Consider the following 17,187-nt stretch of genomic DNA (forward strand, 5'->3'; position numbering starts at 1 on the left):
AAGAGGTGCAATTTTTAATCACACCTTGATACTCAAGTTGATCTAAAATATTCCTGACTTGTTTCTTTGCATCATATTTTATTGGGTACCGCCTTTGGGGAAAAGGAGTAGATTCTAATGAGATTTAATGGAAAGGAGACTCCGCATCCCACCCTGGATGATTGCAGTAGAGTGTGGGAGCTAGCGCTAAAGGCCATTCCTGCGAGTATGAATGTTTTAGTGACTCTAGAACAAGGTCGGAGAAGGCCAGTAAAATGGCATCTTCCATCTTTGGGTACTCGGGTAGCCGATATTTTTCAGCCAAAAGGATATTGTATCCATATGTCACGTTCTCTCAAAAGAGACCTTCCACTTGCCTGGGGTATGTCACCCTCCATTTGGAGCATGATTTTGTGTAATCGATTTAGGACACTTACCCATGTATCTGCTGGCACCCTGATATGTTCATTCAACGCTGCTGTCACCAGAAATTTCATCAGGTTCTGGCGAGCTATGCTTTTACCACGCATGCCTTTACAACACGGTTTTTACATCGCAAACCTTTACAACGCATAGCGCTTTGGGGTGCTGGATAGTGAATAGTTTAATTTACTATTCCAACTCCAGTCCCCGTGGACACTAGGGAAGGTGTTGGATAGTAAATTAAACTTATTCCCTATCCTAGAGCGCCTCCCAGCGCAATGCGTTGTAATGGTTTGCGTTGTAAAAGTTGCGTCGTAAAGGAACTGCGTTGTAAAAGTTGCGTTGTAAAGGATGTTTCCCGTCCTGCAACATCAGAGCAAATTTCCCGTTCAGTTGTAGAGTCCTCAATGGCCTGGACATTTCTTATTTTAAGGCCAGCTACATTTTATTCTTTTTAAACTGAGGTTTAGTTTTGTGTTTATCTTCTTGTTTAATAATGTGGTCTGAAGTGCGATGTGTATCTATCTCTTGGCTTGGCTCGCTCTTCTGATCTGTGTTCTGACCGTTCTTCCCTCTTCGAGTTTTTTGATGAACCCTGAAAGAAACAAGAGGAACGTGTACCAGTATCCTAACACCTGACAGGTTTTTCAATATTATCACGTTGCTAAGATTGTTTTTTCTATCGGAGGGCTCCTGCTGAGAAAACCCACCCTGTGATTGTGATGCTTTCTGCCTATTTATTTTTGATAGTTTGTTATCCCATTCCTTTTTAAAAGAATTGGGTGCTTGCTTTGAGTTATCCTTTTCAGGATTGTGGTTTTCCAGGTCTAGCTCCCAAGTTATCTCTACCCAGGAGAGCATAGGTTTCTTCGATAATCTTCGGTAGTTCTCACTCCTGTTGTGCAGAAGTGACTTTCCGCCCCTCAGGTGTTGACGCATAGCCACCACTGCTGCCTCCCTTTTTATGTTACCTAACATAATTGTGAATACCTGGGCAAAATTGCCTATCAATTTCATCCCCAAGTCAAGGGCAGGTTCTGCCCCGTACTCATTCTGTGGGACCAGAACAGAACTCTAGATACATTGAGACAACCTTACTGCCAGCATAGTGAGAGGATACAGCTTTAAGATGATTGAGATAGAGGAGTTCTTTATAACAAGATTGGTTTCCTATGCTTTTTTGTAAGCCACATTGAAAGCAGATTCGCTTAGTTCAAAACTGACAGATTCTTAAGACACAGCTTTAGAACGATTACGATAAAGAAGGATGTGTCTTAAAACTCTTGGTCTCCAGAACAAGTGTCTGAGACTCCACAGTGATGCCATGTCCCCCCCAAAATGTCAATATCTGTGCCATACATAGGAGTGACTAATTTTATGAACCAAGCGTGTGGCTTCATTAATAGACCTAGCATCAGTTGAGCCATTCCAGGGTAGTCATGAATTGGGGTATTTGGTCAAAACAACAGCTGCATTGGGAAGACAAGGTGTATTCCAGGAATTTCCATATGATTTCTAATCTCAATTAGGTTTTTCAGGTATTTAAGGCTATTACCCCACTAGACTTTGTGGATGGTGAAGAGGACCCTGAATTTCATCCTTTTTTGACTAATAGCCAGTGGAGAGCTTTGGGCAAGGATTCATGTGGTTCTGCTTACAGGGTTAAGACACTTTCTATCTGCCTAGGTTTGTTGTTTTTGCATCTTATCAATAAGCATTTTGGGGAGGCCAATATAAATAGTTATACAGAGGTCCAAAATTGAAAAAAGAGCTCTGGTTAGTTACACCCAGTGGTAGGTTTGCAATAATTTGAGTACTTTGTATAGAAGGAATAAGGGATGATTGATCCCTATAAACACAGCATTGGCGTGTGACATGAACAGCTGGCAAGTGAAGACTATGTGAAGACTATGTCCAGGTTTCTCGCTTGAGTTGGGTAGAGGGTGACCTGGAGACCATCGAAGGGTAGTAAGATGGTTTTACATTGTCCATTTACAATGGATGGTCTCGGTTCTGGTTATGATCATGCATATGTAGGTCTCCTTTATTCAAGTTAATCACCTAATAGGAAAGAGAGGAGCTGTGGGGAATATTCTGTTGTTCTTACCTGACATTTTGATTGTGATTGAATAGAAAGGATTGGGCAGTGTCTGCTATTCATGTCATTTTTTCAAGCCTATCCAACAAATATATATAGGTAACAGTGGGGTATGCTGCGAATGTGTCAAAGAGTATAAGGGCTGAATTCTTAACTTCATCCAATGAGCATAGACGTTTATCCCTTATATTGGCTTTCTCTGTTTTGGTGTCTTTTGAGGATCGAAACACAGACTGATTAGCATGAACAGGGTGGTTTAATTATGTATGTCCCTATATCAAGACTCTGGTCAGGAAGGGGAGTGTACATGCCTATAGTCAGCTAGGATCTTGGGGTCGACTTATCATATTTTCTGAAGTGAGGAGGCAATAACATGCTTTAAAGAGCAGAAGCAAGAAGCAGTTGTTTAAGACAAACAGTCTGCATGCGAGTTGGCAGGCAGCTTCTCAGTGTCTAAGGGGCTTAATGTTGTGAATGTGGTTAGTAATAATGTTGGTGGGATAAAAGGGTTTGGAGATAGGTTTACTGTGACAGAGACTGAGTTGTGTATTTTGGAGATTCTGTATTCAAAGAATTCAAGTAGGTATTTGCAATGTTATTTCAATGTGTACACAGGTTACTCTTTAGAGCCAGCCAGGGTAAATTTTAAAAAGTTATTTTGATTAGTTCACAAACTCATGAATGCTCTTTGCAAGGTATGCCTTTTTGGTTATACTGATTTCTTTGGATTTCTATTTCTATGCATCTTGCTGTGGAGTTTGGCTTCAATAGGCATAGATTGCACAATGGTGTCCTGGGTTTAATTTGTGGTGTGTCAGTTCCACAAGTTCTGTCTTGAACGTCTTGTTTGAGTTAAGATTTAATTGGCCCAAGAATATATAGGGCATCCTGAAGATTGAGGTATAGGTTGTTAAAAATGGAACTGAAGTCAGTAGTGTCAGGTTTCAGGGGTTTAGCTTTGAGCAGTGGTCGAAATGGGCGGGATCTGGGGGGCACGATGTGCCCATACGCTTTTCATTTCATAAAAACAGTGACCCTACTTTTTTGTCCCAGGACGGTTAATTCAGACAGCTGAAATGTTCCAGCTGAAGTGTAAGGCTGGGAAACCAAGTAAGCGGTAAAAAGCTAAAAATGACTGCCTGCCAGGGTGCCTGCTTGCCTGAAAGAATTATAAATGTGCACAACTAGTTAATCTGAAAATGTAAATGGTGCTGGGAAACCGGTATTTGTTTTAATTGGTTGATTAATATGAAGCTTCCTCATGACACAGATGTATTTTTTAATGGAATTGCAAGAGAATTACCAGCTGGGCTGTGAAGGGTGTGTTTTTAAAGGACAGTTTTAAAAAAAAGTGCACTGCACACACTCTGGGTATTACTAAAATCTATATTTTAGAAACACTTTTTTTTATTCTAAACCTTTTTGCACATTTTGTTGCAGCCTATCTTATACTGTGTGTAATGCAAGTTCAAAATAATGACTTACATATTCACAGTGCTTTCTGTCACAGATTGGGATCCAGTAGCACTAAACATAAAAAAAAAGTCAATTTTCTCCACTACACCAACCAGGATTAAATTCTGTTGCTCTCTGGTTACAGACACGGACCTCTGAATTGCATTAAATAATAGAGGTTTCATAATGCATAATAGTGCATTTTCCACTGATTAATGTAACTTGCATTTATTCTTCATTTAAGCAGTACATTTATTTTATATCTAGTTACCTGAAGGTGAAAGACTGGAAAACGTTACAGTATTTGCCACACCTTTGATCCCGCCCCCACCCTTACTCACACCACCCCCACTGCGAGAAGCAGCACAGTTCTCATGCTTTTTTTTAATGCACTTTGACCGCTGGCTTTGATGTATATTGAAAATACTTCTAGAGGAAAGTTTCTAATGTGTCTGTAAAGGCTTGGGTGTATTGTAAGAATTACAGGAGGTGGGCTTGTATGTAATATAGGATAGGTTAGTGGAGATGAAACAGTGACCAACCTATGTCTGTGGCTGGTTTAATAGTTCCAAGGTTTCACAGTAGTGCTTGAAGATATTGTTGTGACCATACTATTTTCATTTTTTTTTAAAACAGTTACCCAACTTTTGGGTCCTGGGACAGTTAATTCCGACAGCTGAAATGTTCTAGCTGAAGTGTAAGACAAGGAGTCTCCCGTGCTGTGAATCCAAGTAAGTGGTATAAAGCTAGACAAGCCTGCTTGCCAGGGTGCCTGCTTGCCTTGACGGGTGCTGGGCCACTAACTATCTGTTGGTACCCAAGCGCTTGCATTTCGTCAGAGACATGTGTGGACCTGTAAGTTGAAGTCACCAATGTTGATAGCCTTAGTTTGGAAATGGTGTCAGTTCTAGGAGTAGTTCCATGCAGTTGGAACTGTTTTTGAGGAGTGCTTCAGCAATAAGAGAGCAATTGGGAATGATATATAGGTGGGCAGCTGTCTATCGAATAAGGAGTAGCTAATCCCTGACATAACAACCAAGTCAACTCAGAGGCCTGAGCTAAGGATACCCCTGCCATTCACCACACACTCTCCGTCTCTTACTTTATTCTGTTTACTATGCTAGGACTAGAGGCTGAAGCTGATCTCTCCTTCACCTTCAAGAAGTAGAGATCGTATATTTTGGATCTTTGAATTTAGTTGACAATATCTCTAAAATACGCTACACATTTTATCATCCAACCTCCAGAGCATCTGTTTGTTCCCACCACTTTTACAAGGTGTTTAATTCAATGCCCTGTACTGGAGGAAGGTTCTATGTACTGGGCTGAAGGGAACCATTGTACTAGAACCATAGTATCAGAGAGATTCGGGAATGTATTCAATTTTCTCTCCTCCTACCACGCTGTTCAGGGAATACAGGATTGATATACACCTGAAGGCAATCAATTGGTTCACTCATCACATTTTCTACAAGGTGACATCTCTGCAGGCAATATTGACACTGATCCAGTGAAAAGGATTTTTTACATTTCGAAGACCTTCACAAGGTTATCTCTCCATGCCGTCTGTGCAGTCAGAAATTCTTGGCTTCCCCATAGGTCTGAAACATTACCTGCTTGCAGTATTATCCTCAGCATTTCTCTTCCAAAACTTTTCACACAGGTATTGTCTCTAAATGTAGCTATCCTGCATGAAGAGGTGCGTGAGTGCCTTGGGTGACTTCTGACTCTTTGCTTTTCAAGACAGATGTCTAGCAAACCATGAAGATCTTCCAGTTCTTTTGCTTGCTTAATAACTGGAGAAATTCACACCTCTGTCCAGATCTAAACCTCCAGTCAGTGCAATAATCTGCACATCCATGGAGAAAGTTTACCTGCCGGGGAACTGTATGCACACTCAACATCATCAAACGCACCTCTTGAACAAGGAGCCTGAAATAGTGAAGGAGTGGCTTTAGTCTCAGGAGCTAGCCATTACATCAATTTCTTTACAGAGCCGTCCTTTGTGCCCTTGGGATCCATTGAATGGAAATTACAGAGTACTGCTTCCTTTCTACCAGGAAATAATGTTCCCCTTGTGGCACCTCTAGTAGGGCATTTACTAGTCCCCTAAGAAAATAGATTCCAGTAAGCTGGGGTGGGCTCCAGCTCTACTACATAGCTCAAGTCAGAAATAATGGCCCCCTATAAGGAATGGTACTAGATTTTGAGTTTTAAACATTGACCTGCAATAGTATAGCGACCTGAATATCAACTACATGAAAACTGTGATATTAAATGTATAAATAAGCATAGGATTATTATAATTAACCACACATGTATGTACCTTGACAATAAACACGTCTGCATGAAGCTTTGATGTGGAGTTAAATATAATAAATATACACTTATCAGTGTATTCTTACCTCATAATATTCTGCCTGCTGATATTTTTGCCGGTCAATATTTTTGAACTCAATATTCCAAAGAAGCTGGCAAAGAAATGCTGCAGACAAACCTTTCACATTTCTTAATGGTTGTGTCTTTTTTACAATAGAGATCTTGGTTAAGCCTTCATCAGAATCAGGGCCGACTTTAGCGCTGGTAGCGCCTGGTGTGACAATTTTATAGGTGCCCCAAATGATCTCCTTCTCTACCACCTCTAAAGGTACCCCTCATCTCTTCGTAGCCCATTCTTCACATGTATTTAATTTTTTATAGTGCTACTTTACATTACCGAGCACTTTACATGACACACGCAATATACAGAAACAATGAATCATACAGGAGAGTAGATCAGTGCATAGGAAATGTTGCATAAGACAATAAAGACTACAAGTTCACAAGTACAAGGTGTAGGAGTCACGTCATAAAAGTGCTTGGTCTGGAAAAGCCTAAATTCCAGATTTAAAATGTAACAGAGTGGTTGTGGTTGGCTTTACTAACAAAAGGATCACTGCGACAAAAGCACTAACCCAGTGAGATATCTAAATAAAATACAATTCTGTAACTCCTAATTACTCATGCAGTAGGCACAGCAAACCTCTGCACCACTTTATGATTAGTGAAAAAACTCCAATTAGACAAAACTCAGACCTCTACGGGACATACATTAATCACTAGAGTTATCGCGACATATTTAATGTTCCCTAAAAAATGCTGGATACACAAGGAACTCTACAGCAGTTGTTTTTAACCCGATCAGATATTTCAAAATACAGCACCCCAAGCTTGGCACCTGTTGCACCGCCCTAAAGCAGGCACTGTTCAGAACCTTGACCTCATTCAGTAATAGCCTGCCTCTAGTTAAGGGTTTGAAGAGTAAGCGAAGGGGCCTTAAGAGCACAGGTTTCTTTTTTTAAATGACGTTTCCGTACAGGATTCTAGGAAACCTTCTACATGAGAAAAGTTTCAAACACGATTGAACTCACTGTGTTACTGGTGTGTCTATAAGAGTGATGGAGCAAGATTTTATTTATTTATTTATTTATTTGCAGACTTATACCGCGCTAGGACTCGACTCCCTGAGGAGTATCTCCGCGCCTTTGGCAACATCTGAGAACAAAAGGCCCTGTTTGATGTTATCAATTGCCCTATCAGAACAAGTAATTAAACAGGAAATATGCTGCCATCCAATGTGCCACCTCTTTCATACGCCGTGCAAAGGAGTTACGCACTTCGGGAGTCATGATTTTAAACGGGAAGAGGAGTTGAGTATCGTCTGCATACGATACAGGGATAAACCCATGAGATCTCATGATGTTAGCTAGGGGTGCCACATAGATGTTAAAGAGCGTTGGGCTCAAGCAGGAGCCCTGTGGCACCCCCTTTGAGATCTCAACCTCCTCTGACTGGTAAGGACCCAGTATGACTCTCTGAGTGCGATTGGTGAAGAAACTCCTTAACCAGGCCAGCGCCTTGCCTCCCAGACCGATGTCAATTAGTCTGGAGGTCATGATTTCATTTGACACAGTGTCAAACGCCGCTGACAGATCTAGAAGCACCAGGATAACGGAATAACCCTTATCCTGTAGCATACGAAGATCGTCAGTGACGGACATCAAGGCGGTCTCAGTGCTGTGCCTGCGTCTAAACCCCGATTGGGATGGATCGAGCCCCCCCGCACTTTTGATGTATTTGGAAAAGTGTCGGTTTACAAACTTCTCAGTAAGCTTCCCTAAAAAAGGGAGGAGGGAGATGGGTCTCAAGTTTGTCAGATCTGTCCACGGAATGGAGTTATTCTTCCGTAGAGGTCTCACCAAAGCATGCTTCCAGCCTAGGGGAACTTCCCCTGTGCTCAAGGAAAGATTGACAACCTGCCGAATTCCAGCACCCAGCTCGTCACTCAAAAGTGACATGACCCGTGCTGGGATGATATCTGAAGGGCACCCACTCTTTGTTTGAGTGATTAAAGTAGTTATCTCCTCCATTGATACAGGTGGGAATTCTACAAGCTTACTGGTCTTGTTTTCTGCTGAGCTAGGGAGTGGCTGGGACATGCTATCAACAGAACCCATGTTATTAGAGGTAGATTTTGAGGCTAAGATCTTAGCATAGATGCCTTCAATTTTTCTGACAAAGAACTGTGAAATGTTATTACAAAGTTCCTGGGACTCAATCCCCTCCGTTTCGCAGGCAGAGGGCTTGGTGAAAGTTTGTAAAATTTGATAGAGTATTTTACACGTAAAGTGACTTGCTTGTACTCAACCCTCTCGTAATAACATTAATGTACTAATTAACATGTTTTTGTCCTATTAATATTGCATTATACGACATATTAGGTATCTAGGGGAAGCTTGTCAATGTGCATTTACTAACAATAATCTGCTTGCACTAAAATGGCTGCTGCTACGCGGGATTTTCTACTGCGCATACGTCTGTCATACCCATGTGATATGCTTAGAAGGAAAACTTCTGCTTCTGCGCAATAGAACTACGATGGCTGTTATGTGTCCTAACGTGCAAGAATCTGGCACCGCTGCCTCGCTAAGCTGTCTGTTTCGCATAATCTCTAACACAATAGTATAAAATAAAATAATGGGAGTAGAGTAGAAAGAAGTGGTATACAGTGTATTCATTTATTCTGTGTCTCTAAAACAGTTCTTTTCTATTTTTACATGATAAACTGAATGGGCCTAAATGCTTTGCTGAACTCCATCTTTGGAGAAACTGCGACTGCGCGACAAAGTCCTGAAGTTACAGAAGCTGTAGTCTTGAATCATGGCCAAGACGGACATGGAAGGCGGAGAAGAATTAACTTCTTGCCTTGACAGAGGAAGCTGAATTGATAAAATTGTTTATTAAAATAAAACCAAGAGAGCCAAGATGGGTGGCTCCTCGTTCAGATACTTGGCTGCCAAGGGTTGGAACGAACTTCCTCTCGAGATGCGGATGGAACCCTCTGAAATTAGATTTCGAGGAAAACTGAAAACTTTCCTCTTCCCCCGCATCTAATATCTTCCCCCTCCCTTGCCCATGTCCGTTTTATCTGTGCTTATCCCTCTGAGCTCCTTTGCGGGTTTCAGCGCGGGGACACTCTGTTTTTGAGTAACCAGGCGCTTTATAAATGGCTTCTATTCTATTCTATTCTATACCATTTGATACATTTCATTACAGGGAGGAATAAAAAGAACATGGGTTGATAAAGCTATGGGAGGGGATGTCATGAATACATGATTGACAAGTTGCTTCTAGAAAAATATGGTGTTGTGGCTACTCCTCGTCTTGTCCAATAAAATTGTGGGATTTATACAGTTGCAACATTTGGGGGTGGTACACTGACCTGAAAATGGTATAACTAGGGTAGGCTTAGTTAGTTAGATTGCCCGACTTGTCCGAATAGCTGACCTGTCACTGACCCAACGCACTCAATAGGTGATCGAGAGCAAAGTGGCTGGTGGAGCACTCTGTCAGAAGATTTGATCATCCAATCGGGGTTATTGGGAAGGAGATCGATGACCCAATCAGGGTTCGACTGTTAGCTGCAGAGAGGGTTTTCAACGCTGGCGTTTTGAACTTTAACTGTGGTGCGAGTCTTAACCTGTGGTGGACCTGTCTTGTTCCAATTTTGTCCATAACCTGTCCTGATTCTGGCTTGCACACGTTCTTTTCTGCTGGCACCTGTACTTTGGGATCCAATTTCTTTGTCTCAGCCTATGACTAGGGTTTGTCATCACACCCGAATAGGTAACTATTAAGTGTACGTTTGTCATTGTACTGTTTTCCTTTTTCTCAAATGCTTAATGACAATTTCTCTCCAAGTTATTGCAAATGTTTGTTTTTAAATCTGCATTAGTCTAAAACATATTAAGAAATTAATTTGAGTTTCATGTTTTGTAAGTCTTTCAAAGGTTTACTTAGATAAAGATTTTAAAACCTTTCCCGAGTTTGTGGTTATTTATGAAATGCTAAATGTTATTATTGCTACCTATTTCTCTCTAACTCCATTGATCCTTTAGGACTTTAGGTATTGGTGACTTGGATTGGTAAGACAAACGGTATAAAAATCCAAATGGTAAAAAAAACCCTATTGAATAGAGTGTGTAGATTTACCTGTTTAATATATACATAGATATGTGGGCTCAGGTGACTATGTTGAGCAGGTGAGCCCGCGCTCTATCAAGAGCCTCCTTCCCCTGAATTGTACCTCATTATAGACCCGAGAGTTTCTGATTGAAGAGTTTGTGAAGGGTTTAGTTGCTTCCCCCCTTAGGTGTCAGCCGACAACAAATTACACATACAAAGATCCATCAGGCTCTCTCTCGGATTCCGACAAGTTGGTAGCCAGACTACTCCATAGTTTTGATAGCATCAGCCAGAGTGTCATTCTACCTTACCAAATTGGGGACTCACTTTGGTGCTAAGGGGGCTCCACCAATCTCTATTTTAAACACTGGAGGACTTCTCAATCTCCCAGTGTACTTTCCAGCAAATTGAAGAGGAGTACAGGGATTTTTGTGGTCTGCGAATCCTGTCTGAAGATTATCTCAGAAAGGGTAAATGCATGCGTAGGTCCATCCTTCAGATCCGAAGTGGGTCCTAGATTTCATTTGGAACAAGAACTAATCTGTCCTTCATTTTTCCTCTTACAGGTCCACGAAAGAAGCAGCTATGCATTTCCTCTATGTGGGGCCTGTTTTATTTGGATGAAACCAATGACCTTAGGTCAATGGAGTGCTTGATAGACTCATTCTTTGCATACTTAAATTACACTACCTCTTGCAACTCAGTTACTTTATGATTATAAAGTCATGCTGCTGTTGCAACATTCCTGTGGCTGGTCTCTTATTCCAGAAATGAAGTATATCTGGTATTACTTGCCAAAGCCTCACCTAACTAGTAATGAGGAAGACCAACAAGGGGATATAAAGTTGAGGACCTGTTAAAAGGCAGAAGTCAGGAGAAAGCAGAGATCACCTTAATGAAACGTTCATGAAAACAGAATAACAGCTACCTCCTATTTTTGCAGTATAATCAGATGGGTTACCTGTCTCACTGTCAAGCCTAATATTCATATAATTAGCAATGCAATGAATACTACTTTGTAGCATGATTACCAGTAAGAAAGGCCAGTCACAATCTTAAGAAAAAGAAACATTGCTCCCAAGTAAAAACAGCAGAAAGCCCTTGAGTTAATTATACGAGATTGTGAGAAGAGAGACTCCAGCATCACATGATGACTTAGTTTTTCAGGAACATGGTAGAAAAGGTTTTGAATAAACTCCTCCTAAGCACATGTTAAGGGCACAAAACCTGTAAATGAATTATTAAGGCCTTTCATAGAAATGGAAAACAATTAGGTTTGATTAAATAAGTGTATTACTGCACAGATTGTCAACCAAGTTCTCCTTATTTGAAGTTTCCTCTTGCGTTGTGTCTGCTAAGATTCAGAGCTGACTCCAGCATAAATGTTGACTGCGCAGCTACCAAATGTACTGGTGACTCATTCGCCTTCATGTCTGGTGGACTTAGCGCCATGAAAATCATGGTAAAACAATGGTAATGCTGGTGAACTTTCACAGAAAGGTATGCATTTTGTATGTAATGTGCTGGGTACCCCTCCAGTAAGTTAGGAAGACCACACACGTGTGGTAAAAATGTACCACACACCACTGGCATTGCCAACGTTTCCATCTAATTAGTCACCATCAAGATAACTCCTCAAATGGCAGAGACAGTACCCTGTTGCCATAGTAGTGAACTAAAAATGGGCGACTATTACCGAAAACTATGGGCCCAATGTACTATTACACACTTACTAGTTTATGAAAAGGGGCGTAATTTGCGATGGAACCTATGTAATCTATAATTGTTTATTAATACTATTAGGCTATTATGCACACAAATATATTTAGTATGAAAACTAGAACTTTAGAAAAATAGCTACAAAAGGACCCCATTTTCACATAATGCTAGGCAGTGCTAGCTACCTAACATACCAATACAGATAAAATACAGGTAAACAACAACAGTTATAAATGGATGTTCTATTCATCAGCATGCTCAATAAAAACATCTTCTAATGTGACTTACATCTATTTTTTTTGTTACCTGCATCGGTAAAAAAGAGATCTGGCTTTCCCGAAGAATATCACTTTCTTTTTCTAGTTTCTTGTTGTAATACATGCAACTGCAACAAACAATAAAATACAATTTCTTTACAACCATATGAATTTTACCCAGAAAAATACATTGCAAAATTAAAGAGACACATAATAAGCAATACCGTTCTCACTATAGGTAAACGAGTATTGCCCATTTGTTTTTGGTCATGGTCCTGGAAAACAAACATTAAAGCAGGAGAAAACGGATACTGCTAACTCCAGCCACCTAAAGAGAAAGTATTAAAAACAACTAAATAAACTGCAATCTCCCACAAGAATGCACAGTTAATAATTTCCACTCAACTACGGTATAAAAATATTTTGTCCAATTCCCCGCAAAAAGAATAATATTATCTGGAATCAGTTTCAAAACTACCCATGCCACTCACCCACTTCCAACACCACTGAATTCCAAATTCAGGCACTCCACAAAACCCTACCCCCTCCACTGAACAGTCCCCAATGATGGAAAAATATCTACTTTCTACCTCAATGCATTCCTCACATTGTTACCTCACTCATTTGGACTTTACATCTAACTTTCTACAGCTACTATAATGACACACGGATCATCTTAAAGATAAACACATCTCAAGTAGACCGTTCCAAAAGCCTAGAACAATGCTAGAGGCAGTAGATGTAGGACGAATACATATCAGACACGTCCAGTATCACATACAGACGGGGGGAGGACATTGAGATCACAATTAAACTCGAGTTATCCCAGACTCAAACTGACTTCGTCTTGGTTGACCCAATTGACAATGGGGTTTCAAATGTGTGGCAATTGTGGGGCATGTAGATGGGAGTATGATGAAAAGTTCCTGGGTGCGGGTGGCAGATCTTATGATATAAGCTACAGTAACAATTGCTATACAAAATATGTGGTATATATTTTGGAGTGTGAATGCAAACGCACATATGTAGGTAGCACCATAAGAGCACTCAAAGAACGGATGAATGAACACATCAGAGCAGTGAAACATCAGGATACTATATATCCAATGGCAATGCATGTAATGGAATGCAAGGCGCAGAGTCCACACAAACATTTCACTTTTTTGACATGGATCATGTTGAACCAGACCTCAGAGGGGGAAACAGGGAACTGACCCTTAGACGTGGGGAAGCTACATTTATAATGTGTCTTGGGGCTGTGTAACATAGTCTAAATACTGATCAAGAATTGCAATATATTCTTGGGGAATACATGTGGATTTGTGAATATGTTTAGGTGATAATGGCAGTACAATATACATGTGATACAATGTATGTATAACAACATTGTGATGAATGTATGAGAAACACAAGCTATTTGTTTCAGGAGGATCAATGTATAGGAGTAAACATGAATATGAGTATGAAAATTTTTATTTTAAGCATCAGAACATGGTTCTAATTTTTATCATAAATATATGGACAAACAATGCATTTTAATCATATGACTGTGGATTCTAACATTGGATTTTTACTCCTCCAATGAGAATATGATCAAGAACAATGGATGGGAGTGGGACTTGATGCAGAAATGCATACACTTGGACACACAGCTTGATGTATAAGCATGAATATGCATTTAGAGGTTGTAAAAATACTAGCTGGATCATTTGGGCGGAGAAAGAATCACTCATCCAATAGGGGACCCTTTCAGGCCGTATGAAAACATGTTAAGGGTGTGGCTTCAATTTTGAAACGTGCGTTAGAGCAGCTTCAGAGTGAAAGATTTATTGAGGGCGAAGCCATACGGGCTGATTCTCTAATGCGATAATGCCATGTCCTTTTGTACATAGGAAATGCTTATCTTGATTTATGAAGCCCAATGAGGCTATATTCTCTGAGATATCAAAGTCTCAGTCATGTGGACATATAATGGAGTTACAGACACAGCACATGGTGTATATATAGGTTACCCAGACGCTACAATTCAGATGTACATTTCCAACCAATATGGCACCCGGTTCTGGCTGTATTGAAGCGCGCACTAGTGCGGCTTCCATCTGCCGACAATATTTTTTTGGAGGCTAGAGCGGCATATCCTGTTAGGAGACACACACACAGGCGGAGATAAGAAAGCTGGCGGGACGCTTACAGGTGTTCTCAGCTGTAGGTAAGAATACTTGCGATTAGGTAACTAGACATATGTAGCTAGCAGTCTGACTTCCCCTGCTTACTGTGGGAACACACCTACAAATATCAATGGATGTCTAAATACATACAAATATATTATGCAATGATAATTGAATGCAGAGGACATTTATGATCTGCAGCAATAGAGACTCAAAGGTGAGATTGCGAGATTTTAGACTCACCTTCAATATTAACAGTTTACCAATGATCTAGTAATATCAGGATTAAAACATGATATTATCATTACACAGAATATCCACTGAGGGAAATAGAAATTGAAGGGTTTGCCGGGATGGAAGTATAACCAACATGGAGGTAGAATGTTTCATTATGAAACTTTTGACAGAATGTTGTAATTCGGGATTTGGGCGCATTAGTAAGGCCATTTTGACCCAAAAGTGTTGTACTACTATTTAGGTATTGACAAGCAGTATTTCAGGAAGACAGGTATGCATAGCACTCCTTTTTTGTACTGCTGAAATGTGGATCCCAAATGTACACTTTATGGGGTTATTCATTGGCCTACCGAGGAGGTAAACTGGTCACTTACTAGTACAATTAGAGATATGGACACACTGCACCATGTGCCACTTCAATTCAACAAAATCATGCAATTGGAATCCGAAATGGTTAAACAGCATGTAAGGACATGTATCCTATTCAAATACAGAGCAAAGTCCTGTTTGATTTTTGTTGTTGTGGTTAAGAAAAATTACTGGGAGTATATTTCACAGTGCACCATATACAATGTCATTTAGAGGACGGTGTTGGTGTCCACTAAAAGAACACGTATGTAGAGTGTGTGGCATTTCTTCAACCACTACAACTACATTTGTATTATTATCCAGCCCTGAGGAAGTCGTGGGGTGCACCCCAGACGACGAAACACTTGTTGGCTGGCTGGGCAAGAAAGAAAGAAAATAAAGATCAAGAGGATAAAAGAAATGTGTTTTAAATGTTTATCAGATGTTTATATGATTCCTAAGAGTGTGCTCGGGTAGTGAAATATTGATACAGTATTTGGTAGCTGCAAGGTAATACCTTGAGAAGGAGTCTGCAGGCTAATTTAGTTTCATTTGCCTTTTTTAAAAACACAATGTGTTTTTCTGGCACATCTTTCATGTAATAGATGCCTTTCACACAGCATCAATGGAGGTGTTATATATACACAAGTTACGTGATATAGAGCCAACGCTTGCATGTCACTTTTGTGTCTCATCTTTGCTAACACGTAGGATATGGTAAGGTTGTGGTAGCAGATTTCTTAAACAGCTATTCTTATAAAAAAAATCAATGTGCATTAGATGAATGTTTCTTACCTGTACCAATTATCTATTATGAGTCAGAAATATTACACTTGCTCTTCTGTACTTAACGTGAAATCTCTTTTATGCCTGTATTATCACTGTATACTGTACACTGTATGTTCTTCTGTTTAAAGTTTGCAACCAGCTTGATGAAGCATCTATCAGATGTGAAACTGCTGGCACACGTGGCGACTGTTTGAAATGTCTGATTGTACATCAACTAATGGCTTCAGCTGACCACAGTGATGAATAACCTTTTATAAATTTGATCCTGAATATGAATTGTATTTGCAACTAACCAATACATTTTTGTTCATTGAACAACATATACAAATTATTCTTTTGTGGAACACATTATTTGAAGATAATGAATGTATCAAACATTTTTGTCTTTGATTAAAATAAATAGTAAATGAAAACAAATGTAATACACTAAAATAACTAGTGCAAGAATTAGTGTGAAGGGGATACTCCTGTTATTTGTTATTAAACTTAATTGTAACTATTGTTCGTGTATGGTTGCAGAAAATTATATTAACTTTCGTTTTTAAACTTGCGAGTTTATTTTTTAGTGGGTATTCTAAATAAATCCCATCGATTGGGTGAGTACTTCAGTGAGAAAGAAACCAACACACCCAATAATTGTCTTCACTCTCTCGAAACGTGTTATAGAATATGTCTTGCAAATACAATTTAGTGGGTTGTTGTGCAGGCTAAAATGGATATGCTCACCGGATGCAAACAAGATGATGAGTTAAGACAAATCAATGCATGTGAATGACTTATACCAACTGGCACGAGTAGTGATGGGCAGAATATGTTTCAATCATCCTTAGAAGTTCAAGTGTATTCATTTTATCTATAAACCTGTAAATTGTAATGGGCAATCTTCCAAATGGGACATGAGCATCATAACATCATTTTGTTTAATTTCATGCCCACTAGTTGTTGTTCTTAGTATTTTTTTTTTTTATTACATTTGTAATGCGCGCAGATACCCACAAAGGGTTTCCCGGCGCCAGGACTAAGAACCCAACAGCACAGAAAGCAAAACGGCCAGTATGCATAATTATATTTTTATATACTGTATAAAACATACAAAATAAGTCATACTAAACCATATTGCTAACAATGTAAGTGACCGATCGTGTGTCCAACATATGTGTGCACAAAGAGAAAACACTGACTACAACAGGTGTTAAGCACATGATATAGG

The 17,187-nt window shown here is 39.8% G+C and overlaps 1 protein-coding gene across 5 annotated transcripts in view; it reads right to left on the bottom strand.

The window, feature by feature from the left end:
- The window catches only part of LOC147726769 (baculoviral IAP repeat-containing protein 1-like), a 448,780-nt gene that overhangs the window by 305,480 nt on the left and 126,113 nt on the right, over positions 1-17,187 (bottom strand). For 3 of the 5 annotated variants that reach the window (XM_086960812.1, XM_086960814.1, XM_086960815.1), the window contains exon 8: positions 12,485-12,563. In XM_086960812.1, coding sequence (XP_086816938.1) covers positions 12,485-12,563 — 79 coding nt within the window. Of the gene's footprint in view, positions 1-12,466; positions 12,564-17,187 lie in introns of all 5 variants that reach the window. The other 2 variants (XM_086960813.1, XM_086960811.1) reach the window with 1 other exon arrangement.

Source organism: Lissotriton vulgaris, chromosome 3_1, assembly GCF_964263255.1.
Source record: "Lissotriton vulgaris chromosome 3_1, aLisVul1.2, whole genome shotgun sequence".
Classification (NCBI taxonomy): Eukaryota; Metazoa; Chordata; class Amphibia; order Caudata; family Salamandridae; genus Lissotriton; species Lissotriton vulgaris.